The 27,680-nt window shown below is 33.6% G+C and overlaps 1 protein-coding gene across 1 annotated transcript; it reads left to right on the top strand.

Annotated features, from left to right (window-relative positions):
• Positions 1-345: 345 nt before the first annotated feature.
• LOC129226337 (uncharacterized) lies at positions 346-27,344 on the top strand. Its single transcript, XM_054860939.1, has 5 exons — positions 346-416; positions 842-1,039; positions 7,166-7,299; positions 21,352-21,618; positions 24,096-27,344. Exons 1-5 carry the CDS (start codon positions 354-356, stop codon positions 26,269-26,271), a joined length of 2,838 nt encoding a protein of 945 aa, XP_054716914.1. The 5' UTR covers positions 346-353; the 3' UTR covers positions 26,272-27,344.
• The last annotated feature ends 336 nt before the right edge of the window (positions 27,345-27,680 follow it).

Below are 27,680 nucleotides of genomic sequence, written 5' to 3'. Positions count from 1 at the left end.
GATTCGGCCATCCATAATGAAAATGATGTAAACATAAGTAAACGATTGCGATAGCAAGTAGAAGTGCAAGTTGTGAGCTCAAACCTTAGTTCATTTATTTATTTATTTATTTATTTATTTGCGCAGCAGTGCTCTTCTCAACTCTGCATGTTTAAAGCATGGCGACTTGTTTACAAAAGTTGTGGAGAGTTTTGATCTCTCTTTGAGATATATCGATGTTTAATCAGTTATATAGTAGAACTGCATATTCAAAATTTTCTTCGAATCTATAAAATGCTCTTAAATTTCTTTAAAATTAGTAAATTTCCAGTAATGTATTATTGTTTTGGATCGAAAAGTTGACAAATTTCACAATGTCAAATATTGTGAAATGTCAATTTTGTAAACCAGATATTGAAAATTTTAATGTTTTAAGGGTAATTTCTATTTTTGTACCGTATTTTTATATATAATTCATATGTTTCAAATTTTACTGCAATGCTCAAAATAAATATTAAACTGCTGATAGAAATTTTATGTCAGTTTTCATGATTTTTGGAACTTCGTGTGAATCCAACTTTTGTGTTTGAAAAATCTGATAGCGATCTTCACAGCGATTTTTCTATTCCTCATGTGTACAAGTGTGGAGATCAGGGGCGTCATGACTCGACTTCCTCTTAATTCAACCAAAAATACAAAATAGCATAAAATTGTGTTTCGGGGACTATTAACTTCGTTGGAGTCCTATTTTTGTGTTTAAATTACCTTTTTGACACCTTTCCAACTCTTTTATTTGTGTGGTCATATTTTAATGTTTTGTTCTTGTACTTCTTTAAAAGGCTAATTATTTTTATATTTATAGTCTTACCTACCCGATGATTACGAGTACTTGGTTTGCAACTTTAATTCTGACAGTTCCAACTTTAAGACACGATTGAGAACGAGTGGTAAAAACCAAGAGTATGCACACAAATGGCTTGATGACTTTCAAATGCATTCAAAGTGCACTATGAGAATAGAAAGAACCTATCCTCATAGTGGAACAAAAAATGTTTTCAAGGTAAGAACAATTATGATCAGAAAATCCAGTATACAGTTAATATAGTAGAGTCTTGAAAATCTGAGGTAATTGGGACTCATACCACTTCTAGTTACTGAAAATTCGTATTATCTAAAAAAAATTTATTGATTATTGATCTAAACGGTATAAAGATGTGCACATTTTACTTCCTTGTTCAATGAATAGTAGGGTGTCTATTATGAGCCATAAAAAAAAAAAAAAAAAAAAAAATCATATTTTTAAAGGCCTCACCCTTTTATTTGGTTACATTTGCTATAAAAACAATGTATGTAAAGTTTGAACAATATGTTTTAATATGTAGGGGTAGCTCAAGCACCTCAAAGTTTTGAAACGGTAACGGAAAGTAGGATTATATGTGACACAACAAACTCAAAATCAATGAACTAGTTGGAATTAGATCATTGCCCTAATTTTATACAATGACTTTAGCTTTTCATGTCAAGTTTAAATTGTATTGCCTTTGCAAAAACTTCGAGTCTTTATAAAGTGTCATTTTTCTGCTGTCAGGGTACATATTCCCATGATTTTCAAAACTTGCAACTGTAGTTGTTTCATCCAAGCGCGGATTCACTGGAGGGGAACTGGAAGAACGTCCCCCCCTCCCCCGAAATCCCAAGTGTACCTAAAAAAATTTCAGAACAGAATACAGCAAAATTCATCTGTTTTTTAAAACTTGAACTTCAAGAAAGGCACCAGGAAAAGCGAGGAGAGAGTTGTAAAAGCAGATACAAAGAGGGCAACTATGGGAATGTACAGTGTCCACCGTTTATTAAAATCACAATCGTTCTCAGGACATTTGATTTTATTAACCGGCATACGTACACTAAATTTTAAACAATGATAGGTTTTTAAGCTTAAACACTCTGAAAACAGAATGAATTATTTCATTTATTTTTATTAAAATTTCAAAATACCGTCAACATTTTAAACTTGAGTTAATTCTTTTTATTGACACAAGGATATTAATTAGACAACAATACGCCAATATTTTAAAAAGAATAAAGATTCAATATCGTTTGAAAATTTACAAAATGCATTGTAACTTTCAACACTATATTTTTCTCTTTACTCTAAAGTGAATCGTATAACACCAGCCCTTTTCTGACATCTATTGGAGAAGGGAAATTTGGCAATAAGATTTCTTCATCTTCTGAGACCATCTCCTTTTTTTCTTGATGCTTCTTCATCATTTTTTTTACCCAAGATGTTTAAAAGTGATTTTATAAAACGGTGATAGTGATTTTATTAAAGGATGGTTTTAACAGGTTTTGATATTGCAATGATTCTGTTCTTCCAGATTTGATTTTAAAAAGCGGCTGATTTTATAATCCAGTGATTTTATTTGTGGCTGGTACTGTACCAGCCAAAAAAAAAAAATCCGAAGTGTGCTAAAACTGTTCAGAAAACAGGAGTGTAGGAAATTTTTCCGTTTTTTAGAACATTAACTAAGTCATCAAGAAAAGCACTTAGACAATAACAGAAGCAGATCCATGGAGGGGAGCTAAGGCCCCCCCCCCCCCCCAATCCTATACCTAAAAATTTTCACAACAGAGGGCAGGAAAATTCTCCTATTTTATATAGAACTTGAACTTGAAGAAAAGCTCCATAAAAAATAGAAAATAGCAGAAGTAGATCTACGGAGGAGAACTGGAGGAATGTTCTCCTCCTCCCACCCACCCCCCAAATATCATGTGTACCTAAAACGTTTTAGAACAGAGAGCAAGAAAATTCTGTTTTATAGAACTTGAACTTGAAAATAGGCTCCAGGAAAAGTGATCCGACAATAGCAGAGGCAAATGGGGGATCCGTGGAGGGGAACTGGGGAATGTTCCCCTCCTCTCAAAATCTCATGTGTACCTAAAAATTTTCACAACAGAGTGCAACAAAATTCTTCTGTTTTATAGAACTTGAACTTGAAGAAAGGCACAAGGAAAAGCGAAGAGAGAATTGCAAAAGCGGATCCAAGAAGAGGAACTGGGGAATTATTTCCTCTCCCCTCAAAAAAAATCCCAAGTGATCCTAAAACTGTTGAGAAAACAAATCACAGGATTTTTTTTTTCTGTTTTTTAGAACTTGACAAAAATCTCCAGGAAAATCGATTAAACAATAGTGGAAGCGCATCTAGGGAGGAGAACTGGAGAAATGTTCCTCCCCCCAAAATCGCATGTGTACCTAAAACATTTTAGAACAGAGATCAAGAAAATTCTGTTTTATAAAACTTGAACTTGAAGAAAGGTGCAAGGAAAAGCAAAGAGAGAATTGCAAAAGCGGATCCAAGGAGGAGAACTGGAGAATGTTCTACTCTCCACTCAAAAAAAAAAAAAAAAAATATTTCAAGTGATCCTAAAACAGTTCAAAAAACAGTGTACCGGAATTTGTTTTCCGTTTTTTAGAATGTGAAGAAAGGCTCCAGGAAAAGCGATCAAACAATAGCAGTGGCGGATCCATGGAAGGGAACTGGGAGAATGTTCCCCTCCCTTCTCCCAAAGAATCTGACGTGTACCTAAAAATTTTCTCAACAGAGTACAGCAAAATTCTTCTGTTTTATAGAACTTGAACATGAAGAAAAACTCCGAGAAAAGCGATCAAACAATGGCAGAGACGAAGCCATGGAGGGGAATTGGGGAATGCTCCTCTTCCCCCAAAATCTCATGTGTACCTAACAGGGTCCGACTGGCAGTAAAATTTGACTCGGGCATACAGGGAAAACTGGCGCTTCCCAAATTAATTGAAACAAATCATATTAATTATTAAATATTTAATTAATAGTAAGGGACATAATTATTAAAAAGATTCATGTTTTATTTTAAAAATAACTGTTAATTTTATTGACTGATCAACTAATTATTTAAAATAAATTATGGAATACTGATTTAAATATTAAGCTAATATTTATAAAATCAATAAACAACATTTTGGTAAAAGGGAGCAAATAATTACTTTTTTGAAAAGTAACTAATTTTTGCTTTTATTGAATAAACAAATTGATCAGAAACTTGGAAGATGTTAGTAGTATGAACTTAAATCGTAAGAATATTAATATTCACTCAGAAATAAGGAGTCCGGGGGTTTCTGCACCGAAATTTTTCGGTTTTGTTTTCTTAAAAAAATGTATAGGCGAATTTTGAGGGGAAGAAGGCAAACAAGGCTCGTGGGTAAATGGGCATGGGGGGGGGGGGACTTTTTTAATTTATTTATTCAAGTTTATTTGTTGATTTATCTTTAGTTTAAACTATTTATTTCATATTATTTTTTATTTCAATTAAATTTTATTTTATTTAATTATTTTGTGTGTGTGTGTGTATGTGTTATTGATGTAGTGTGGAACTTTTTTAACAAAATAATAAAAAATAATGAAAATAATTTAAAATGAAATAAATGATTTAAAAATATTTTTTAATGAATAAAATAAAAAGGGCGACAAATAAAAAAAAATAGAAAAAGGGCAAAGACATGAGACATTTTTTTTGGAGGGGGGAGGGGAATTTGAACTTAGGGGGGATGGTCACCTCTGGTGAGGGGGAGGGGCACAGGGCCCGTGCCCCTCGCTATAATTAAAGAGAATAATAGAACGGACCTTGGAAAAAGTTATTTTAATAAGTTGAAAGAAAGAATGTCACAAAAAATCTAAATTTCTTTTGAAAAGAACTTTGAAATAAAAACTTTCAATCGTGGCGGTTTATTGATCAGTTAATTATATCCCTTCCTATTATTTTTTTCCCTAGTCGGTCTAAAAATAAGAGTCTTCATCGTTGGGAAGCCCTCTTTTCAACACCGAAACCTTTAAAGAGTGTATCAAAATCTCGTTTTCAGGGTTTGAATTTCAAAAAAATTCCAGGGGAGAACTACCTAACACCTCGCATTCTAAAAACATTGAGAATCGTTTAATATTGCTTTTTTGGAACTTCAAATTTGAAAAATTTCCGAAACCCTAACGTTACCAAATATGGTCTACAGTCGCATTTTTTAGACGTATATTACAAAAAATTTCCGGACAAGGGACCAAATGCTCTTGTAAGAAATCTAAAAATGAAAAAATTACAATTTCGAAAAATTTAAGAAGGAGAGCACAAAAAACGAGATGAAATATAATCCAAGGCATCTATTATTCCATCTCTAGCAGCCAATAAATATTTCGTGCCACTTGGTGTGTTTTGGTACACCCACCTTTAAACTCTTTTTTATTATTTTATGCAGTAAGAATATATATCAAAATATTTCATATATAGCAAAGTATATTTCAAATTTTAATGAAAATCATTTTTCAGCTATTAAAAAATAACATTGGAAAATATAAATAAAGCACTGTGAATTAAACTGAACCTCAAACTTTTGAGACTCGGATTTTCAACTCTCCTGTATTATTATTCATTTCAGAAAATTGTTCAAAGGTATAAAATTATGTTGTGGATTTAAACAAGTATGTGTTTGTAAATATTTTGTTATTTCTAATATGGAGCCTGAGTCGGGACTCATTCGACCTAGGGGGACATTAGAATGCTTTTAATAATTTTAATATTCTTACTATCCTTTTTTTAATTCATGACCTACAAGTAGCTCATATAGTCCTATAAATCCTGTATAATAAAATCACATGATACAGTTACAATTTTTTTCAGAAAGTTATTTCAGCTGTTCAAGTAATTTTCAGAAGTCTGAAACTTATTTTTTTTTTCACAATGGTAGTGAGAAATAGAATTCCTCTGTCCTAAAGTAAGTTCTTTTAGTTTACAGTTATTTGTTATTATACAGTCTTGAGCAAAGAAGAGACCGAGGGGAAATGATTCAGTTGTTTAAATTTATTAAAATGAAAGATATTACGGGGCTGAAGTTTAGCACTGAAAACAGGACTAGGAGTCATTGTTTTAAGCTATTTAAATCTCAGGCTAACATGGATGTTAGGAAAAATTATTATTTTAGCAGGGGAGTGGAACTTTGGTTTGGAACAGTTTACCGGAAGAGGTGGTAATGAGCAAGGGAGTAGATAGTTTTAAGAGGGCCATTGATCTTCACTGGGGATTGTAAATTGACTAGGACCAGTCTAGCTGGGCCAAGAGCCTGTTGCTTGTCGTCACTTTTGTATTTGTATTTGTTATTTCATTATTTTCTGCATGTGAGAAAAAAATTTATGATAGCCTTTTTTGAGACCATGGACCTGGGGCATGTTTATTTATTTTTAGACGACCACAAAAACCAACCTTTACAGAAGAATTTAAAATGAAATATTCCTGCAGTGAAGTTTATAAAGATCCAAGTTGTGTGAAGATGAAGATTGTTCTGGCATAAATAAATAGTGCTAAAGTAGATGTTTCTGAATGCAATATTTGATTTACTTTGGTTTACTCATATGTTATTTTCATTCTTTAAACATTATGTTTTCACATTCTAAACACAAAAGAAAATAAGTTAGTCACAATATTGGACAATATTTATCATTCAAATTCATTGCAAGAAAAGTTGTTTTCATATACAAACCCAGGCATAGGGCATGTTGATTTGCTTTACATAGTTCTGTTAAAATATTAATCTAAAAAAAGTTAGTGATTTGAACACTTTCAAAACAATTTGGGACAATGAGAAATATTTAATGAAACTCATGGGTAGAAAATCAAACTGCTCATTTAATGTTTTGATGAAATGAAAAGTAGAAAAGCAGATCAATGTACCCAACTCCCCCTACCGTTGTATGTTGTACTGTTGTACTACCTCCAAAGAAGGAGCACATTCAACCCTTCCCAAACAACATTACTGTATCCAACATACCAAAGAAGGCCTGCAATTGTATTTTTAAGATTTCAATTTCGAAAAATGCTCTCCTTCCGCCGAACATGACTAATGATAATCTAAAATTGCAGTTTTCTAGAACTAGTTTCAAAAATTTCTCAGACTCCCCTATTTCTGTAAATTTAAAAAACGGATTTTATTTCTCACCTTATGTATGATTAACAACATACAGTGATTGCTTTGATTATAATGTTCTCTTTTGCCATAATTTCTATGATTTCTCATGTGTTTTTGATGTGCAATTTGTACTAAGGTCAATCATATAGAAAGCTCAGTGCTTAACAAGAAAAGTAATTTATTTATCCAAATTTTTTAACACAGGTTGATTTGCGATGCCAGCATAACACTCGTCCTCGAAGTGAAAAATCAAGAGAAAAGGAATCTTGTAAAAATACAGATTGTCCAGCAAAAATGGGAATTACAATAAAACGTGTTGTTACTGAAAGAAAAAGCAGGTTTGTAAAATTACAATACTAAAAAATACTTTTTTAATATTTACAATTTATAATTAGAATAATTCTGTCAAAACTTTGATTGCATCACCCATCGTCATGAGAATTTATGTTTTGAAAAGTACAAAAGTGCAAACTCAACCACTAACTAGCTTGTAGTTTGATGTACTTTTTGCTGTCATAACAATGTAAAATAGTAGTGTGTCAGTTCAAAAGTTACAACTACAGGCCTATGAGAATCCACAGATGTGATTATATCCTTTCAAGCAACTGAAAACTTAAGCCAAATTTTGTAGGTTTTTATTTGATAATTTTGAACCCAACCTCCTTATTTACATATAGGGTGATTTGCCAGTGGTTGACCACCTGCCAGTAGTTGACCACCTAAGCACTAATACAGTGAAACCTGTGTAAGTTGACCACTTGCGGTGCAGTACTTTGGTGGTCAACTTAGACAGGTGGTCAACTTATAAAGGGGGTAATGATTTTTTTTTTTTTTTTTTTGTCATTTCTTGCACCATATATTCATTTTTTGACTAATTGACACTTATTCTTTCCGTTCAAGTCACTTTCATTGTTTGACATTACTTTGAAACAATAATTTAAAATTTTATTCAAATATTTAAGGAGGTTATTTTCCCAGAATGACATATAATGTGTCGTGCAAATTTAAAATTTCAGTAAATTGATCAAAAAAAAAAGTTTATAAGAAGTTATTTGATATAAATAGTTCCTAAAAATTCATAGCTAATCAAAAATAACACATTTTTCGCTTATTTTTTTTCTCATATACATTTAATACATTTATAACCATGATGATCTACTTTTCAAAAAAATAACTCCTTATTGAAGTTTGACGCACTTATTAGACACTAGTTTTGGAAATTCCATATGTGTCAGCTAATTTTCTCTGGAGTTCTCAATTTTCAATTAATTTTAATATTTCGTACTTTTTATCAATCTCAAGTTTAACTAACTTTCTTTTTCAAGCCATTTTATGTAAAACTTATAACACAAATAGCAACAAGCTGGACTGTCCTAGTTCATAAAGGCAGCTGAAAATAAAAATGTCGTATCTCTTAATCCCTTGCACCAGAAATACTGCAATGCAAGTAACTTTACTCTTTAGCACAATTCCAGTGTTGCCACAAAATATTGCAACTGGAAAAAAATACTTTGTACTTTTCTACTGACACATGTTTTCATTGAACAGAGAGTAAAAAGGTAATCTCAAATAGAACAACAAAAGAAAAACAAGTTTGGAGTATAAAAGTGTTTTTAGTAGTTTTCCAATGTGGTTAAACTTACAAGGAGGTTCAATTATGCTGCTGTTTTATTTAGTTGGTAAAATGCTGGTCTGGCATCAAAAATATTCTTGAAAAGATATAAAAAAATAATGATAAAATAAAATAATTTGCTAAATTAAGTTTTAAAAAATAAACCATGTGGTCAACTTACAAAGGGTTTTTTACAATACTCCAAACCAAATTTGGGGTACATTAGTGGTCAAGATAGACAGGTGGTCAAGTTACAGAGGTTTTCCTTCATTATACAAGATAGGACTAATTCCGTTCCTGACAAAAGTGGTCAACATAGACAGGTGGTCAACTTACAAAGGTGGTCAACTTTACAGGTTTTACTGTATGTGCAAAACAAGAACAAATAAATAGATATTTTAAGTATGGTTGCTAGAAATAATTTCTAGCATTCCATGAAGTGTTCTCTCATAATTTATAGTTGTAACTAAAGTCTTGGTTGGAGGTAATGACGGTACACTTACAAAGCCATCCAAAAGATTTCAAGAAAATCACTTTTCTTACTAGTGAGAATTGTTATGGGATAAAATGCTTAATCGTATTTCTCGAGCTTAAATTTAATTCTTCATGTTCATTTACTGATATATGCTGATCATCCATGTTTGTTCTAAGAAAATAAAAAAAAATGCATTAATTTACTAATCATTTATGCTGGAATTGAGGGGTGGTCAACTACTGGTTGTCTAAAGTGCTATTAATGCCAGTAGTTGACTAGAACGGTCAAGTACAGTAGAAGACCGTTATAATGCACACCTTGGGACCAGAGCTTTTGCGTTATATAGATCATTATATTTTAATTGACTAGGACCAGTCTAGCTGGGCCCAGAGCCTGTTGCTGGTCGTCACTTTTGTATTTGTATTTATTTGTATTTCACAAATTTTGAAAGTAATGTTCAGAATATATCTATAAAAAAGCACTTCAGAGTGAGTTTTATCTGCAATGAGTATTAAAGCACTAACATTACAATTAGCCATTCACAAATAAATATGTTTCACAATTAAAAGAAAGTGAAATATCCTGCACTTGTGCTAGATTCATGATTTGCATAACAGCTGCATCTTCAAGAGCCACCTGGTATTTTCTGCTTACTATGAATACTCATTTTCATTTAAAAGCTTTAAATTAAGATGGAAAGATAAAAAACTGTTTCAAAATTTAATTTGCTTAACAATTTTTATGTTTGTAAAGCAAAACAGAGGGATTTTTTAAATTTCAAAACCTATTGTTTACTTCAGAAAAGTTGTGTGGTTTATAGAGAATTGCGTTATATAGGTCGGCGTTATAAAGGTATTCCACTGTAATGAATTTATGTTGGTTTTAAAGCTTTTTTCTCGAAACTAAAGTGATTTCAAACATTTTTTAGCTTAAGATAAAGTATAATGCTACTTTTGTTCAAAAAAACAGTATTTTTGCAAGTAATTTACTAGCCGCCTGTCCACTGAACCAATAGAACCAAAATTTGTAACATGGTTATTTGAACAGATGTTCTCCTAATTGCAAAAATTTTAAACAACGTAGCACCAACACATTTTCTGTTACAGTAAACCAATTTTGGAACTTTTGTATTGCAACACCCACATTTTTCTTGCTCAAATTGATCCGCGTATTGAAAAACCTCAAATTGCGTTGTAACGAGTGGCGTGTGACAAAAACTGCAAAGATGAAAATTGTTTATCCCAGTGACAGTATAAAAGAGAAGCGTTTTGCATAACTCACAGGGTAAGACAGTAGTAGAAGCACCAACACTAAACACTATGTTCAAAACTTTAAAAAAAAAAAAATCTTTAAAATGCAAAGTGGAAAGCATGTTTCTTCAGTCGGTGCTTAAATTTTTGAACAAACAATTTTCGTCACACGTCGATCGATCTAACACCATCTCTGGCTCAATACACTGATCAGTTTGAGCCAGGGCCTGATTACCGCACAGGCCAACTAGGCCTGGGGCCTTATCTTTCTAAGGGGCCCCAAATTACTTGAAGAATTATGCATAGTATTGCAATTATACAAATAATACATGTATTTTTAAAGTAATAGTAGAAAAGTAATGACTTGTTAATAGGAAAAAAAAAACTTCTTTAGAGGAAAATTTTTATTCATTCTGCCAGCAGTGAATTTACCCTGTCAAAATTATGAGGGGCCCCGAAGGAGATTCATAAATGCACACGATAAATGATTTACTTAGTTCTGTGATAGACAAAGAGGAGCCAAAAATGCATTCCACCGAGCCTCAAACTTATAAATCAGCCACTGTATTTGGCTATAGAATCTTCACAGGGCCTCCAAATTATTGTGGGCCTAGGACCTCAATTTTAGTTAATCGGGCCCCGATTTGAGCACGGAAAAAGTGGGTGGTGTCATTTGAAAATTTTGAGATTCTATCACTGTAACCGCATCTATGAGATCACTGCATTGTTTAAAATCATCAATCTCATACGTATACCTTCAAATAACCGTATCTAAAATTTTGGATCGATAGATTCAGAGAATAGGCCGCTAGGACTCCGTATATAGGGAAAGTTACTTTTGGACACCCGTATAAACTATTAAACATTTTTCATGTAAGGGTTACTTGATAGTAATGTTATAATATTTAGGCATTATTCTGGCAACTATGCTGACTGGATTCGGGTAGACGGGAACGTTCGAGTCCTGCGGGGACACATGATGGTGACGTCATATCTGCTTGGCCTGGATGCTACGGACTTTGCGAGAAATTAAAGAGATATCGCTAGGTTGGCATTATTTTTGGCGAGAAATTTGCTAAATGTCACCAAATTCGGTGACTTTTTTAAATTTAATAGGTCATTGCTGGCTGAGTTTAAAAATATGTGCGAGTGTTGATTTATTTAGTTATTGCGTTTAATTTATTTTGCGGATTATTCGTGAAATTCACTTATCCGCAATTACCATGACTCCCTATTCTGCTGATAATTGGGAGTTTACTGCACTTACACTGATCACCCATAATATCAATGCATTATTTTTAGTAGTAATGTTTTGATATTTAAGCATTATACCGGTCTAGGGTGCTAGATTCTCCGCCTGAAGTGCTTTCGGTGTCTCTCAACGATGTCATATGAGTTTGTAGTCAACAGGCTTGGCAAGAAATTGAAGATATAATATAAAGTTGGCAGCATTTTTTGGTGACTTAGTTTTATCGTCAACTAGTCACTAAGTTTTCATGACATTTTAACCTATTAGTCATCACTGTCGAGTAACCATCATCAAAGTCACATGACATTTGTGATGATGTCATCCACCCAGCAACCAATCATGGGCAACCTTTAAGGGAACATAAGAACATACAGGCATGCATCCGGTCCGATCTTAATAGTGTAGATTTCAGATTTTACAGTGTTTAAAAAGCGGTCAACTACTGGCGAAATCTCCCTTTTTAACTTCTATTCGAAATAACTTGAAAAATAGTAAGTAAAACAGAAGAATGATTAGTAACCATTGATCATGATAGTTTTAGAGACACACAGAAAAAATTTCAATTTTTTTCCAGTTTTTTTCCTGTGAAATTAAATAGAACTTGTAGAAATTTCCACTAAATGGTCAACTACTGGCAAATCACCCTACAAATACAAATGTGACAACCAGCAGCAGGCTCTGGGCCCAGCTAGGCTGGTCCTAGTCAGTCTGTAAGTCCCCAATGAATGTCAATGGCCCTCTTAAAGCTATCCACCCATTTGCTCATTACCACCTCTTCTGGTAAGCTGTTCCAAGTGCCCACGACCCTACTAAAGAAGTAGTTTTTCCTTATTTCCAGCTCAGCCTGAGATTTGAATAGCTTAAAACAATGACCCCTCGTCCTGCTTTCCGTGAGAAAATTTAACCCATTAACATATTTCCTTTTGACAAAGTTAAAGAACTGAAACATATCCCCTCTAGCTCTCCTTTTCTGCGCTATACATATTATCTGTTATCATAGTTTAAGTCTGAAAGTCCCCTTACTAGTCTAGTAACTCTTCTTTGAATCCTTCCACTACAGAAATATCTTTCCTAAGGTAAGGAGACCAAAGCTGAACAGCATACTTCAAATAAGGTCTTACTAAACTCCTCTATAATACCAGAAGAACCTTTGTGCTTGAATATTACTTATGAACCTCTTCTGATAATAATCCCCTCCAAAACTAGAAAGTGGATCTGCCTTGGCCCGCAGAAGAATTTTAATTGTTCGCTTTTTCCGAGTAAATGCAACAGCTGATTTGTATAATACTTAAAGTTACTAAAGGAAAGAAAATCTTTCCGTGCGTATTAATCACTTAACTTCTTTTAACTTTTCCTCCACAACTCTACCTATGGACGCATCTAACACATTATATTGATTCAAATAGAAGAGCTCTTTTGCATCAAAAGTATTCGCAACTCCAACAAACTATAGGGGGCACTGAAGTCACTGTCTAATGGTGGAATTGAAAACTAAAACAAACGCACATGGTAACGAAGAAAATGCTAAAAGTGTTGTGATTTTTGTTCGTACGTATGATTTTTTCGCTTTATTCTTTTTAAATTAATTTTCAAAGTCTTGTGGATATTCTGGCCCACGTAGAAAGAAATGAGAATTCAAGAAGCATTACTAAACGTCAAAGATTAATGCAAACTACGTAGTTCGTAGTTCTAAGCAGCTATTTCCACGATGTTGAATTCGATATTTATCAATTCTTGATAAAACTAAATAATAATTGTGGCCTGACAAGAATAACAATTAATGCTAGAAAATTCAATGTGACATTACAAATTGTTATCGAAAGAAGATGATACTTTTTTGCCTTGCTTGGCTAGCACTTATTTTTTTTCCATTTGTAGCTGAGTTATTTCTCTCGAATTCCTGAATCGGTTCATTTAAAAATTTTCTGTTTCGATTTTTCTAATTTCTGAGTTACGATTTAATTGTGTCATGTTATGCAAATCATCAACAAAATTCTCACGGATATATGGTGGTAGTTTTCTTTTCAGTTGATTGACCATTATTTCCTTTCACTTATCGAATTCTGTAATCTTACTACCATTTTATTCCACTCATGATAAAAATTAAAAATGGTTTAACTAAAAACGCAAAATCTCGCCAAGGCTACTTTGCTCGCACTATATTAAAACTATAACCCTAAACAAATTTGGCGAAACCTTTCAGCTGAGAATAAAAGGAATAAAGTAAATTCTTTCTCGGTTATTCATTTTGTTCTACGATAATATATTCAAGAAAATATTTTGCATACTGTCCATTCCAACTAAATGCTGCTGTAAAATATGGTAAGTTTAATTAATTTAAGATTAAAAAAACCCCATATTCTTACAAATTCATACAAAACAATAAAAATTTTTACCTTGTATAACGTTAGCCAAGTTTGTTAATCCAGAATTTTTGCTTTCACCAATTGTTAAGGAAATAATGAAAACTAACATTATTTTGAGAAGCTCGAGAATACTACTAAGGGAAGAATTAATTTCTGTAGCTGAAAGCAAACTAAGACACATCGATTGCGTTAATAAATACTCAAAACAAACTGCCAGTGTTTACGTCAACAGACACACGTGGAACGCAGCGTGGCAATGTTTAAGTTTCATTTGCAGTTTTGAAAATCACCGCAAGGTAGCGTATTCGAGCGCTGGAGTTCCGAATTAAATCTACAAATAAACCTATGAGTAAATAAGCAATTTTAATGAATCAATTTTCCTGTCATGAATGCAAAGACTACTTTCCAAAAAAATCTTCAAAAATAAAATTTCTCAAAATGTTTTGGCATCACTTGAATGCATTCTTCGAAAAATATTTCTTGCTGTTTGTAATTTATGTGACTTCCGAGAGGAGCGGACTGGGTCAACGTGGCGGTGGATATCCCACTTACCTCTGTAAGCAGGGGTCGAAGTAGTCCTATATATCCTATATTTCCTATATTTTCAAAAAAAGCATCAAAATTGTCCTATATATCCTATATTTTTCAAAAATGTCGTATATTTTCTATATTCCCTTTTTTTACCCTATATATCTTTTAAAAAGAACAGTAAATAAACTTTCTGACATCGGATTTTTCGCTGAAAGTACGTGCCCGAACGAATTTCAAATTAAAAAACGCAACTGACTAAATCCTGCAACAGGCATCTTCTCTCATTGGCTACAGCAATGTGACATCACTCTATAGTTGGTGGAGTCTCAAGAACTAAGTCTGAAGTTGGTTTTAGAATTTTGCGTTTGGGAGGGGTCGTTTGTTTTGTTTTCCATCATGGGGGTTTTCGTTTTGGTTGGTATAGGGGCCTTGGTGGCCGTGTGGTTTCGCCAACTTGCTTTGTAAGCAGAGAGGCGCAGGTTCGATTCCCGTCTAGTCATGAGTGTACTTTTATTCCTACGTAATGTACATCTTTCATGTGTATTGTCCTGGAAATAAAATATGGAAAAAGGTTGTGGATTATTAGAGGTAAAATCTTCTCCGCTGAGAATAGCTAAATACCCCAATGTCTGTTACCATAAATCAAATCGTTGGTATATTTTTGTGTTCAGTGCATTTTCTAATTGGAATTTTCTAATGTTCTTTTTGCAATCTTTTCTTTTTGTAAAATTTTGGGATCATCGAATGTTAGTTCCTTATGACGTTAAAATGTAGTTTGTGGTATTAAGTGGAATTATAATGGCGAAATCGTATGGCTTAACAGAATTTGGTGTGGAGTGGTTGAACCAGGAGGACATTAATTGTACAACTTTTGGTGCATGTGCACTAAAGGAAAAGATGATTTTACCGCTTTTTGTCATTTTTGCAACTGTTTGTCATTTTTCAACCATTTGAGACAGCATGCTAAAACATTCGAACGTAAAGAAAACTCTGAAAAACGTCAGGAGGATCCTCCTCAAGCTCTGTTTGTTCTTAATAGAAGTGGTAAAAGGTTCAATTTAGGTATAAAATCAAATAACAGTGGAATTTGTACTTGGGTCATGAGTGAGGAAGAAAAATAAAAATCAGCTTTGTTCAAATTTTGTTCAGTTATTTAGTCTATAAAGTACACTTTTTCCAAAAATTATTCTTTCAACTACAGGAAAGTCATTTGAGATGAAAATTATAATTTTGTTTGAGGGTTTTTTTTTTTTTTTTTTTTTTTTTTGAAACAAAAACATTGATAAGAATAACTAAATAATATATGATATGTATTATTTCTTTTTTCATAGCAAAATTATTCATATAATGTGTCCTATATTTGTCCTATATTTTTTGTGGAAAATGTCCTATATGTGACAAGTCGGTCACTTCTACCCCTGTGTAAGCAAAAATTTTGCCACAGTATTGCATTAAAGTTGACATATCAGCAAAGATCATGTAGCTTTTAACCTCACCTCCGGGAGGTGCTATGTGGTGGCGCTGGCATTCCCCTCACTTCTGGGAGGAGTGGAGTGGGCGGATGTGGAGGCGTATTGCGTAAAGGTTGACATATCAGCAAAGATCATGTAACTTATAATGTCACCTCTGGGAGGGGCAGAGTGGGCAACGTGGCAGCGCTTGCCGCTCACCTCACTTGTGGAAGGAGCGGAATGGGCTGTCGTGGAGGCGATTGTGCTGCTCACGTCACCTCCCGGAAGAACTGAGTGGGTGGACATAGTCAGCAGGTGTCCTGCTAACCCCAGCAAGCAAATAATGCTCCCTCAGTATTGCATAAAGGTTGACATATCAGCAAAGATCATGTAACTTATAATTTCACCTGCGGAAGGGGCAGAGTGGGGCGACGTGGCAGTGCTTGCCGCTCACTTCACTTATAGGAGGAGCAGAGTAGGCTGTCCTGGAGGTGATTGTGCTGCTCACATCACCTTTGAGAAGAGCCGAGCGGGTCAACGTAGTCAGCAGGTGTCCCGCTAACCCCAGTAAGCAAATAATGCTGCCTTATTATTGCATAAAGGTTGATATATCAGCAAAGATCATGTAACTCTTAACGTCACCTCCGGGAGGAGCAGAGTCAGGCATTGTGGCGATGATTGTGCTGTTCACCTCACCTCCGGGAAAAGCCGAATGGGTCGACATGGCAGTAGATGTCTTGTGTACCCCAGTAAGCAAAATTTAGTGCCTCAGTATTGCATAAAGATTAACATATCAGCAAAGATCATCTTGCTTATAACATCACCTCCGGAAGAAGTAGAGTAGGGCGACATGGAGGAGGATGTGCCGTTCACGTCACCTCTGGGAGTAGTGTAGTGAATCAATGTGGCCGTGAACCCGCCGCTCACATACCTTCCGGGGTGGGGGGAGTGGAGTGGGTCAATGACGTGGCGGTTGTCCCGCTTACCCCAGTAATCAAAAAATGCTGTTTCAATATTGCAGCTTGTCTGAATTTGTTCTACCTAAGTTTATTAAGAGGTTTTTTTTTTTTTTTTTAAAGCTGGACAAAGTGAATGGGTTGACATTTTCAATTTTCCTGAAACTTTCAGAATACTTTACTAGTATTGTGATAAGAAAAAGTGAAGCTTTTTTCTTCCCTAATTTGACTTGTTTGCCCCCGAGTGGAGGTCAAAGTTTATGATCGTGAGAAAAAAGAGCTAAATATATGCTTGCTTTGCTTCAAAAGCATTGAGTGAACGAAGCCAATTCTTTTAAATAAGGATACTACTTAATACTAGGTACATGCTAGCATAAATATTTTGGTGGCTCACTCATGGCTTTGAGTGCAAAGGTCAATTGAAACTGCTACTTCTTTTTCCCTTTTTTTGCCTTGTTTAGGCCTGGATATCTGCTAAAGCCATGAGTAACCCTCAGAAATAAGTACATGAAGAACTACTCACCACAGTATAATACTAAGAAAAATATAAAATAGCTTTCGTTTCTCTTGACTTTAGTAATTGAATGGTCTCAAAAACGATGATTTTTTAAAAATGCCCAAGTTTAGAGGTCAATAACTTTGATCGTGACAGGTCAACAACTTTGGGACACAGCTGTAGTTATAGTCCGAGTTGTGTAGTTTAAGATCCAGGTTAGAAACGTGTAGTTTAAGGCCCAGGTTAGAAACTCATGGCAACTAATCAACTTTTTTAATTATATGGTCTTAAAGTTGATAATTTGAAACAAAAATAATCAGTTTTAGGTCAATTACTCTAAAGCGCCTGAGCCAATGACTGAGCAAGAGCTGTAATTGTGCTCTACGTTGTGTAGTTTTAGACTCATGTTAGAAACCATGAGACCTAATCATCTTACGTATTTAAAGTCTCAAAAATGATGATTTCAGTATAAAAGAGCGTTTTTTCACAAATTTATGAGCGTGCTACTCAAAATCTTATGAGCTCAAATTCACATAAATAATAGAACAAACAAATGTACTTTAAGCTCTTAAAATTTCATGCTTCCAGTGTTATAAAATTTTCTGTAACCTTGACCACAACATGGCAATTCTTCTCAAAAAGCTGATCCGCCATTTTGGAGCACTATATTTTGGAGATCGTAGATACTCAGGATTCGGATCTCGGAAGCTGAAAATTTGCATAAGTCAGTTTCAAAGACATCTCCACATCTCTATAAAATTGCTAAAATCGAGCAGGGTCAGTTGACGTGGAATCACCTTGATATAACATTGTGACAATTCACATGCATCTTTTGTTATTTTTGACATTATAAATGATCATAAATCAATGCTATATTTTAGGAAGAGGATTGCAATTGGGTAAGAGATTGGGTTCATTATTACAGTATAATTTGCATACACACTACCTAGTAATAAACTTTTATAAATAAATAAATTTATTAAATAAGGCTCAAAAGTAAAAATATAAATATATTGTCAAAAAAAAGTAAAGAAAAAAAACTCAGATTTGATAGGCAATAACAAAAGATGCAGGTGAAGCGTGCATAATGATTATATATGCAGTTCTACAGCAGCAGACATATCATTTAATAAAGTAAGAAAAACAACGTTAAAAAAAAAGCACAAATTTGCCAATTACAGCAGACATGTGTTTCGGCGTTACAGGGAATGAGTGCCTTTTTCAATGCAAAAAGTAATGAGCTTATGGATGAAAAGACATCCAACAAAAGCCAAGAGCAGATAAGCATGCAGCTTAAAAGATAAAAATAACGGATTAGCCAAACACCAATGAGAAAATCATAAACCGATCAGGAACCAATAGGAATGCAAGCAAAGGCCAAGAGCTTTCTCTTAGGTACAGAACCCAGAAAGAAAGAATTCAATTGGACAAAGATTAAGCCGAAGCTTAAACAAAAAGAAAATGTCAGTAACCATGAACAGCAAGAAAGGAAAAGCTGAATGGAAGCAAAAAACACCACGAAAAAAAAATAAACAGGAAAAAAAAAATATTCGAAAAAAGGAAAAATAAAGATAAATAGAAGAAAATGGGGGGGGGGGGATGTCAACAAGACAAAAAAGGTAAAATTAAAGGAATATAGATAAAAATGAATGGGAAAAGGAGGAATGAGGAAAGGACAATATTAAAGATATGGGAGCCAAATGTTGGAAAAATATGGAACTGCTTTAAGATCATTAACTAAGTTTGAACTGTTCCTCAAAATATGAAAAGATTCCCAAAATTTAAGATCTGATGAATTGGGGCATTTTTGGATAATCTGATAAGAGTAATGATATCTGATAATCAAAAGAGTGATTCGAATCCCAACAATGTTGAGCAATACTAGACTTATTTAATTGTTGTTTTTTCACATAATTTTGATGCTCTTTCAAGCGAATTTTTAAAGCACGCCGAGTCTGTCCAATATAGGCAAGTTTACAACTACAGTTAATTCTATAAATTCCACAACAATTAAGAGGGTGAATAGGATCTTTAAGAGAAGAGAATGAAAGTTTATTAATAGGAGAGAACACCGCCTGGAATTGGAAACGTTTTAGAATCTTAGCAACCTGATAGCTTTCAGATGGAAAGAATGGCAAAACAACCAAATTCTTTCTGATGAAGGTTTGGTTAAGAACATTAGTTTGGGATTTATTTGAAAGTTTTCTATAAATGGAATCAATCAAAGTTGGCGGATAGTCTCTATCAATTGCCACAGCTTTAAGATAATTAAGTTCCACTTTAAGAAGTTCTGATGAAAAACAAATATTAATTGCGCGATAAACAAAAGAATTCTTTTCATCCATAAGCTCATTACTTTTTGCGTTGAAAAAGGCGTTCCCTGTAACGCCGAAACATGTGTCTGCTGTAATTGGCAAATTTGTGCTTTTTACTTCCTTTTACAAAAAAGGAAGTATTGTATTCGCGAAAAAAATTTTCACTCAAAAAATCGCCCTTAATTTCCATTTTGCTCACCCCCAAATGAATGTTGAGTTTTTTTTTTCGATTCGACCACATGCGGAAAAGTGCCTAAGAATGTATAGACACGCGAAATATCCATTTTGACCATCACCGAGGTAATTACAACGACTTTTCTCGTGACGTCTGTATGTATGTGCGTATGTGTGTATGTGTGTATGTGCGTATGTATCTCGCATAACTCAAAAATGGTATGTCCTAGAAAGTTGAAATTTGGTACATAGACTCGTAGTGGGGTCTAGTTGTGCACCTCCCCTTTTGGTTGCTTTCGGATGTTCCTAAGGGGGTCTTTTGCACCTTTTTGGGGGGAAATCATTGTTAATATCAATGCAAACTTAAGTGGTGTTATAATTTGGTAAACACTTGGTGACGTATCGCCAAGCTTTTGGTCGCCAAGTTTTTTCGCCAACTTGGCGACGATTTTTTTTTTTTTTTTTTTTTTTTGTGCTTCTTATAAATTAATTGTTCTCCTGCCAAATATACCTAGCCATTCCTGATTTGTTATTTTATAAGAATGAGATTAAAAAAACATATATTCAGCTCAGTGGTGACTCTTTTTTACTTCCTTTTACAAAAAAGGAAGTATTGTATTCGCGAAAAAATGTTCACTCAAAAATCGGCCTTAATTTCCATTTTGCTCACCCCCAAATGAATGCTGAGTTTTTTTTTTCGACCCGACCACACGTACATATGTACCTAAGAACGTATAGACGCTCGAAATATCCATTTTGAAGTTTCCCGAGTTAATTACAACGAGTTTTCTCGTGACGTCTGTATGTACGTATGTGCGTATGTATGTCGCATAACTCAAGAAGGTAATGTCCTAGAAAGTTGAAATTTGGTAAGTAGACTCCTAGTGAGGTTTAGTTGTGCACCTCCTTTTTTGGTTGCATTCGGGTGTTTCTAACGGGGACTTTTGCCCCTTTTTGGGGGAAATTCATTGTTAATTTCGATGCAAACTCAAGTGGTGTTACAATTTGGCGGACACTTGGCGATATATCGCCAGTCTTTTGGTAGCCGTTTTGTTGCCAAATTTTTTCGCCAACTTGGCGACAAATTTGGCTATTTTTTTTAAAATCTGGTTTTAATGTAGCCATTGTTGGTGACATTTAGAGAGTTAGAGAGAGAATCACATTAAAATTGCAATAATAGAGAAATAACATTAAATTGGTGTAAAAGGAAGTCATGTGATGCACACATCAGCTCGTTTTAACGTTGTTTTTCTTCCTTTACTGCTCAGCACAAAGGTATTTATTTATATAATTTAATAGTTTTAAAATTATGTAATTTATTATTTTAAAAGTAAGAATGATATCTTGAGTAATGACCCCATGAGGATTGCTAAATAATATCATTTGAGATTAGGAGCCACCAGTTGAGACCCTCTGCTTTAAAATATGTATTTTGTAAATTTATTAATTTCTGCAGTAAATCTTCTTTCAACTTATTTTTTTTTTTCTGTTACAAATTTTGTATTGTATTCCTAGGTCCAAAGACCCTCACCTACCTGATTATCCTTCAGTAATTCAGATGGATTTCCGTCACAACCATGCTATATTGACCCCTGAAATTTTGAAACACCGAAGTGTACTTCCAGAAGTAAAAGAAAAAATCCTTACATTATTCAAACTGGGGCACAATCCAGCTACAGCCCTAGATATGCATAAGTATGATTTACTGTTAGAGCATGGTGAGAATTTTGAAAAAATCTGTCATGATCGAGCTTTATTACCAGATCCTCAATTTTGCTACAGGTAAGAACTAAAAATTAGACCCCATTTTACAATAATTTAAAATACGATAGAAGAATTAAAAATATTGAAAATTATCCTTGCAACTGAGTGGAAATTTATGTTGCAATGATGTTATTTTAATGGGTACATTGATGACATATTACACGTAAATATAAAATTCCATTTTGTTGCTAAACTATTGAGTAGAGCCGCAATAACACCAGGATATGTGTAAATATTTTTCTCAAGGACAAAATTAGAAGAAAATATGATATGCAACATAATAATACTTAGTTTTAACTGTTTGTAAATGTTGGGTATTTCCTGCAATTAATAACAGAAAAGATATATTAATTTATGCTTCTAAAAAGTACATTATAATTGTTTTAAGTTTTTTTTAAACTTAATGTCTCTAAAGAAACGTTTACTTTAATACTTGGCTCCATGAAAAGTAAATGAAACTACTAGAATGAAACCCAGTTAAAGTTTAGACTTGAAGTAGATTCAAAGAATTAGTTGAAAAAGATTTCTCTACTAGTTGGAGCAAAACACATGATACCTTCATAACACCAACCCTATACGTGAATAATAGGAATACTAACTGGAACATGGAGTTAATTAAAATATTATTGTTGGCATTTGTTGCTACATTTACTATATTTCAGTACACCATGAGTGTAAAAATTTATGAGTAACCATTATGAAAGAAGTATTTCTTTGTTTTAAAACTATTTGCTCCTTAAAAATTCAGATTTTTTAAAAGGTTTTGAAATTATTTGAATGCATTTATTCAATAATTTTATTTATTTATTTTTGTTGAAATTTATACTTTTTGTAACCGTTAAAAGGTCACTATTGGGAATTTCTCCTTGTCACCAGTAGCCTGAAAAAGCAAATGTACTGATTGCCCCTCTTTTTCTTTTTCTATTTTTTCTAAACACTACTTTTTTTTTTTTAGAAATTGAAAAAAATATATATATTGAACTATAAATTATCTTTTAAATTGCAACTAAAATGTTTTTTTTTTAATAACAGTTTAAGCAAACAGCAATGTAACTAATTAATTGCAAAGTAAAGATTTCACTACTGATTGAACAAATATAACAAGACATATTATTAAACTTTTCCGCAATAGAGGGTTTTGTTTTAGTAGTGCCACCCAGTGCAAAGCTTATTTAGCAAAAATAAAACAGTATTTTTGGGGGAAAGTGACAATTACTCAGGTAATAAGAGGACAAATCATGGTAATATTTTTTATCAGCTACCTATTTAAACTTAGATTTTTTCTTTGTTGGTGACTACTAATATTGATCATTCTGTCTAAATTGATTCAGGATTTTGAATGTAAGAATTGTTCATGTTGTTAACCAGGGCTAAGGATTGGAGGGAAAATGAGCGGCTCCAACTTCTAGAATTTTAGAATGCTCGATTCTTTTGCCCCAAAATTAATCTGGTGGAAAAGCTGTAGACTTCAAGCAAAATAAGGAACTCTGACTCCTGAAATTGTAACACAACCAAATCTGAATCCTTTACCTTTGGTGTGACTCCAACCCTGCAATCCTGGTTTAACACTGCCCCGTCTAAATGTGATCTAACAGAAAACTTCCACACTGCCCAGTGGTTCCATTCATCATTGAATATGACATCTTTAGCTACCAAGAGAATATAGTTCCATCTAGTTCCCTAATATATCACAGCTGCCAACAATCCCAATTTATTCTGGAGCCTCCTAAACTTTACAAACTTCTCTCTTACTCCCCCAATGAAGTAAATATCACCTGAATTTTCATCAAAAAGATGAAATTCCATTAAAAAAAAAAGATTTTTCAGTGTAAGAATTTCAGGAAAGATCTATGCAGTAAAACAATCACAATCCAAAAATGGACAGTCGATTTTTATGCATGTTTATTTCATTTTCTTTCTTTTAAAATTTGTACTTCCCCAAAAAATGTTGTGAAACTTTCCATATTTTTTATGTGTTTCCTAAATTTTTACCTACTGCAGGGAATGTCTAATTAACCACTTTTAAAAGAAAACAAACTTATGCCTCTTTTGAAATATCTTTTAAAATTTTCTTTCTTTTTTTAACTTTTAAAAGGTAATAAAAGTATTTTGAATTTTTGAATTTTGAGCCCTGCCAGATTTCTGAATGCCAAATTTTGGATCCTGTACAGGCATAATTTAAAACATTCCTGCTGATTCTTTAAATATCCCTCTTACACTGAAATTGTTGTTGTTAAATTTATTTATGCATAATTTATCCTAAATTTATCCTAATTACACCTATGTCTTCCTAATTTTCAGCTTTTAATGTTGGCAGGTAGCACAAAATTATCTCTTTGAATTCAGTTGAAAAATAAAAGTACAAAGAAGTTGTAGTTTGAACGCTCATTACACCTAAACTTCAAATAAAGTTTTAGCAGAAATAAAACGTGCTGTATTTAATAACTACATATGCATCATTTCATTGCCCTAAAATCAATTTATTATCCTTTTAGGCTCTATTATAAAATTGTACGAAAGCAATCCTGCCCTTCGAATGATGAAAACCCAGGTACAGATGTGCCGGGAAATGCCGCTGTTGATAAGAAAAATTTTGCTCCCCTCACCAGTTGTGAAAATTCATCTTCCCTCAACTCTTCTCAGGTTGATTCCTTCAATGAAGAAGTGTTATGCCAAGATGCTTCAGCTGTCAGTGCAGAAAAAAAGAATAAAAAGAAACGTAAGCTGGAAAGTTCTCTGATTGCTAAAAGTGAAATGTTGAGCCAACTTGAAGGCGTACTTTGCAAGTTCTGTGAAAGTGGAGGCCTTGCAGGGATGCAGATAGTTTCTGACCACATAGTGATGGCTTTGAGTACGCCTTTCATGAACCGTGTTCACAATTTAATAAAACAGAGTGGAGAGCTTGTTTTTGTGGATGCATACGGAGATATGGATGAACCTAACAGCTGTCGTATTTTGCTGTTTGTCACTTACAGTTCTATTGGTGCTATTCCTCTGGGCTGCATCGTTACTACATCGGTTAGTGTTGAATGCTACAGAGCTGCTCTAGAATTGTGGAAACAAATTCTACCAGGAGGCTGCTTTTATAACAAAAGCGATGGCCCGGATATTTTCTTTACTAATGACAGTGAAATTGAGCGACAAAGTTTGAAAATATGTTACCCGAAATCGCATTTACTCATATGTTTATCACATATTCTACAAGCGTCATGGAATTTTTTGTGGGATAGAAAGAATTCAGTAAAAAAAGATCATCGATCAATGTTGTTTTCTAAAATAAAAATGCTGTTATATTCTCAGAGTGCTGAAGAATTGGAAATGAACTATGCTTATACCATAGGTGATAATTTAGTTAAATCATATACGATATTTCTTGATTATGTGAAGCATATTTATAATCACAAACATGACTGGTCATTAATTTATAGACCTAATTTGCTACCAGGAGTGAATGATATTTCAACATTTTGGGAGTCATCCATGTTGATTTTGAAAGATCCTATTTTGAGTCGCACTCGAACTTATAACCCATTGCAAGTAGTAGATTTTTTGTCCCGGTTAGACACATTCTACGAAAGAAGACTGATAGATTTAGCAAATAATCGTTTAGATTCTGTTCGTTTGGCGAGATTTTTATTTATAGAACTGCCCAGAGAAGCTTATACTATTACACAGAATTCTGAAAGTGAGTATGAAGTACATAATGATACTAAAGACACGACGTACCAAGTAGATGTGACTTTAGGCATGTGTGAATGCAGAGTCGGGAAGTTAGGTGCACCATGCAAGCACCAGTTGCTTGTCTTTCGAAATTTCCCCATTCCAGTTTATGACTGCGTGCTTCCGAATTCTCCTAACGATAAAAATCTGTTATTCCATTTAGCTACTGGACAAGAAGTTGAGAATAATGAACCTGTTGAGCCTGCAATCAAAACTGGTCCTGCCATGCAAGAGATTACTCCCGATATCTCTATTCATGATTTAGAACCTTGTGGAAATGACTTTTTCTTAGATGAAAATGGAGCGTGCGAAAATCTCAATCATAACTCAGATATGACTCATAGCTCTGTGTTGAATCCGCCAAATAATCTGATGCCTTCAAATACGTTACTGCAGACAAGTCATATTCTGCAACAGCATAGTGCTGCTCTCAATCCTCACGAGTCAATGCTGACTGAATCAAGTTTATTGATTCGCCTGGAGCATACTACTCATCAATCGATCACACTAGCTTCTCAAAGTAATGAAACTATGGGTCAACATTTGACTGTTTTAAATCAGAATCCGGAGCCTATAATTTCTCCGCATAGTCTACTGACTACTCTTCATCCACCACCACATCCTCCTCCGTGCTCTGTAGAAAATAGACCTAATCAGCAAGTACACACGGTGTTGAACTTACTGGATCAAATTTGCACAAAATTAAAAGAAAGAACTTCAAGGTCTCCACAGACGTTCAAACCTGCCCTTGGGACATTTTTAAAAAATTTAGAAAATTTATCATCAGATCAATCTTTAGAATATGCACTTTATTCCTTCGGGAAATTTTCAAAATCTGCCACTCCATTATTCAGAAGGAAGATTTTGGATAATAAACTAATTGGTTTGCAATCAGCTGGTGAAATAAAGCGGAAAAGAACTTTTAAATGTGGGATTAAGAAACCACGTTGAAATCCTCATTGAATCATTAATTGTTATTTCTTTTAAATATTTGTTTTATCACTTCAGGTGTAAGTTTAACTTAAATATTCTAATATTCTGGTAAGATGTAAAAAAAAAACTTTTTTTTAAATTCTGTTACTGTGTGCTGCCAAAAAGATTTTGTTCTTCAGCATTCTAAATATTTGTGTTATAAGCTTAAATCCCTTTCCCTCATAAGTTAAGGTATTGTTTTGATGCAAGAAATTTTTATATGGAGATGTTTTAAAAGTGTACTTGTGGGGGAATTCAGCTAATACATAGTTTCCCATGCTCTATTTACCACTATTGAAAAAAAGAAAAAGAAAAAATACTTTAAAAAATCAAAACTGCATCTAAAATTTTTGAACAAAGCGATTAACTATAACAATCAAAGTTTAGATTTAAAATATTTATGCATTTTTTTTTAAATTGCTTACTTGTTAGTTTATTTTGGAAACAACCCCTGAGCTAATTTGTGGTACAACAGACATATAGTGAGAAAAGTTTTTTAACCCATAACAAGGGACGTGCTGTCTCACAGACCGCTTGAAAGTTCATTCCATCACCCCTATTTTATTTTCAGTCTGATTGAATAGTTTTTCCCAATAACTTTTTATTTTGTGACCTTGAACACCTCCTTTGCTTATCAGTATCTTTTGGAGAGTACATTTGGTTTAAATTTCATTGCATTCTTTAGAAGCGGTCTGTGAGAAAACACCTCTCCTTCAGTGTTACAATTTTTGGCAATAGTGGACGTGGCTCTTAACGGAGATAGGTTCATTTATCTTATCAGTGTTATGCGGAAGAAATGCAAAATATTCTAGATGAGGTTGTGTGAAATGTTCACAAAAGTTACGTAACAATGTTCTAGGGACAATGAGGGCTGAACTATTACTGGAAATACTAGCAGTTAATGGGCTGTCAAAAATTTCCCGTAATGTGATATAATCAATTTTCTGGTATTAAGATTTTCTGTATATACTAAACAACTAAAATAAAATCATTAATTGATAAGGGATTAATTTTTATTGTGAGTAGTAAATTATTTACTACAGCATATGATTTCTCTCAAAAGGCTCTGGTTAAATTTCTTTGGAAAAGGCATATTTCAATTCAAAGTTCAAAAATATTTTTTCTCGTGCTGATGAAAGTACATTTAAAGGAAATTACAGGAATGTATCTTAATCGCATGATTTAAAAAAAATTTGAAAATAAGCAGTTTCTGAGACCTTACGTCCGCTGTTGTGCCCTACTTTTGCACCTCTCCTGTTACGGGTTAAAACTTTTTTCAACACATACTTGTTCTTATTCTATTTGTTTATGTTTATATGCATCATACCCGTTAACAGAATTTTTTTCTGCGACACTGATTGGAAAACCGAAAAATAGTCTGCTAGGTC

The sequence above is a fragment of the Uloborus diversus genome, chromosome 7, assembly GCF_026930045.1.
Source record: "Uloborus diversus isolate 005 chromosome 7, Udiv.v.3.1, whole genome shotgun sequence".
Taxonomy (NCBI): domain Eukaryota; kingdom Metazoa; phylum Arthropoda; class Arachnida; order Araneae; family Uloboridae; genus Uloborus; species Uloborus diversus.
The sequence above is the reverse complement of the archived record's forward strand: the minus strand, read 5'-3'. Positions and strand labels throughout refer to the sequence as shown.

Coding starts and splice junctions, on each gene's coding strand:
- LOC129226337 (XM_054860939.1), top strand. CDS start 354: ATGTCAAATATTGTGAAATGTCAATTTTGTAAACCAGATATTGAAAAT. Junction 417..841: donor AAAATTTTAATGTTTTAAGG/GTAATTTCTATT, acceptor TTATATTTATAG/TCTTACCTACCCGATGATTA. Junction 7,300..21,351: donor GTTACTGAAAGAAAAAGCAG/GTTTGTAAAATT, acceptor TTGTATTCCTAG/GTCCAAAGACCCTCACCTAC.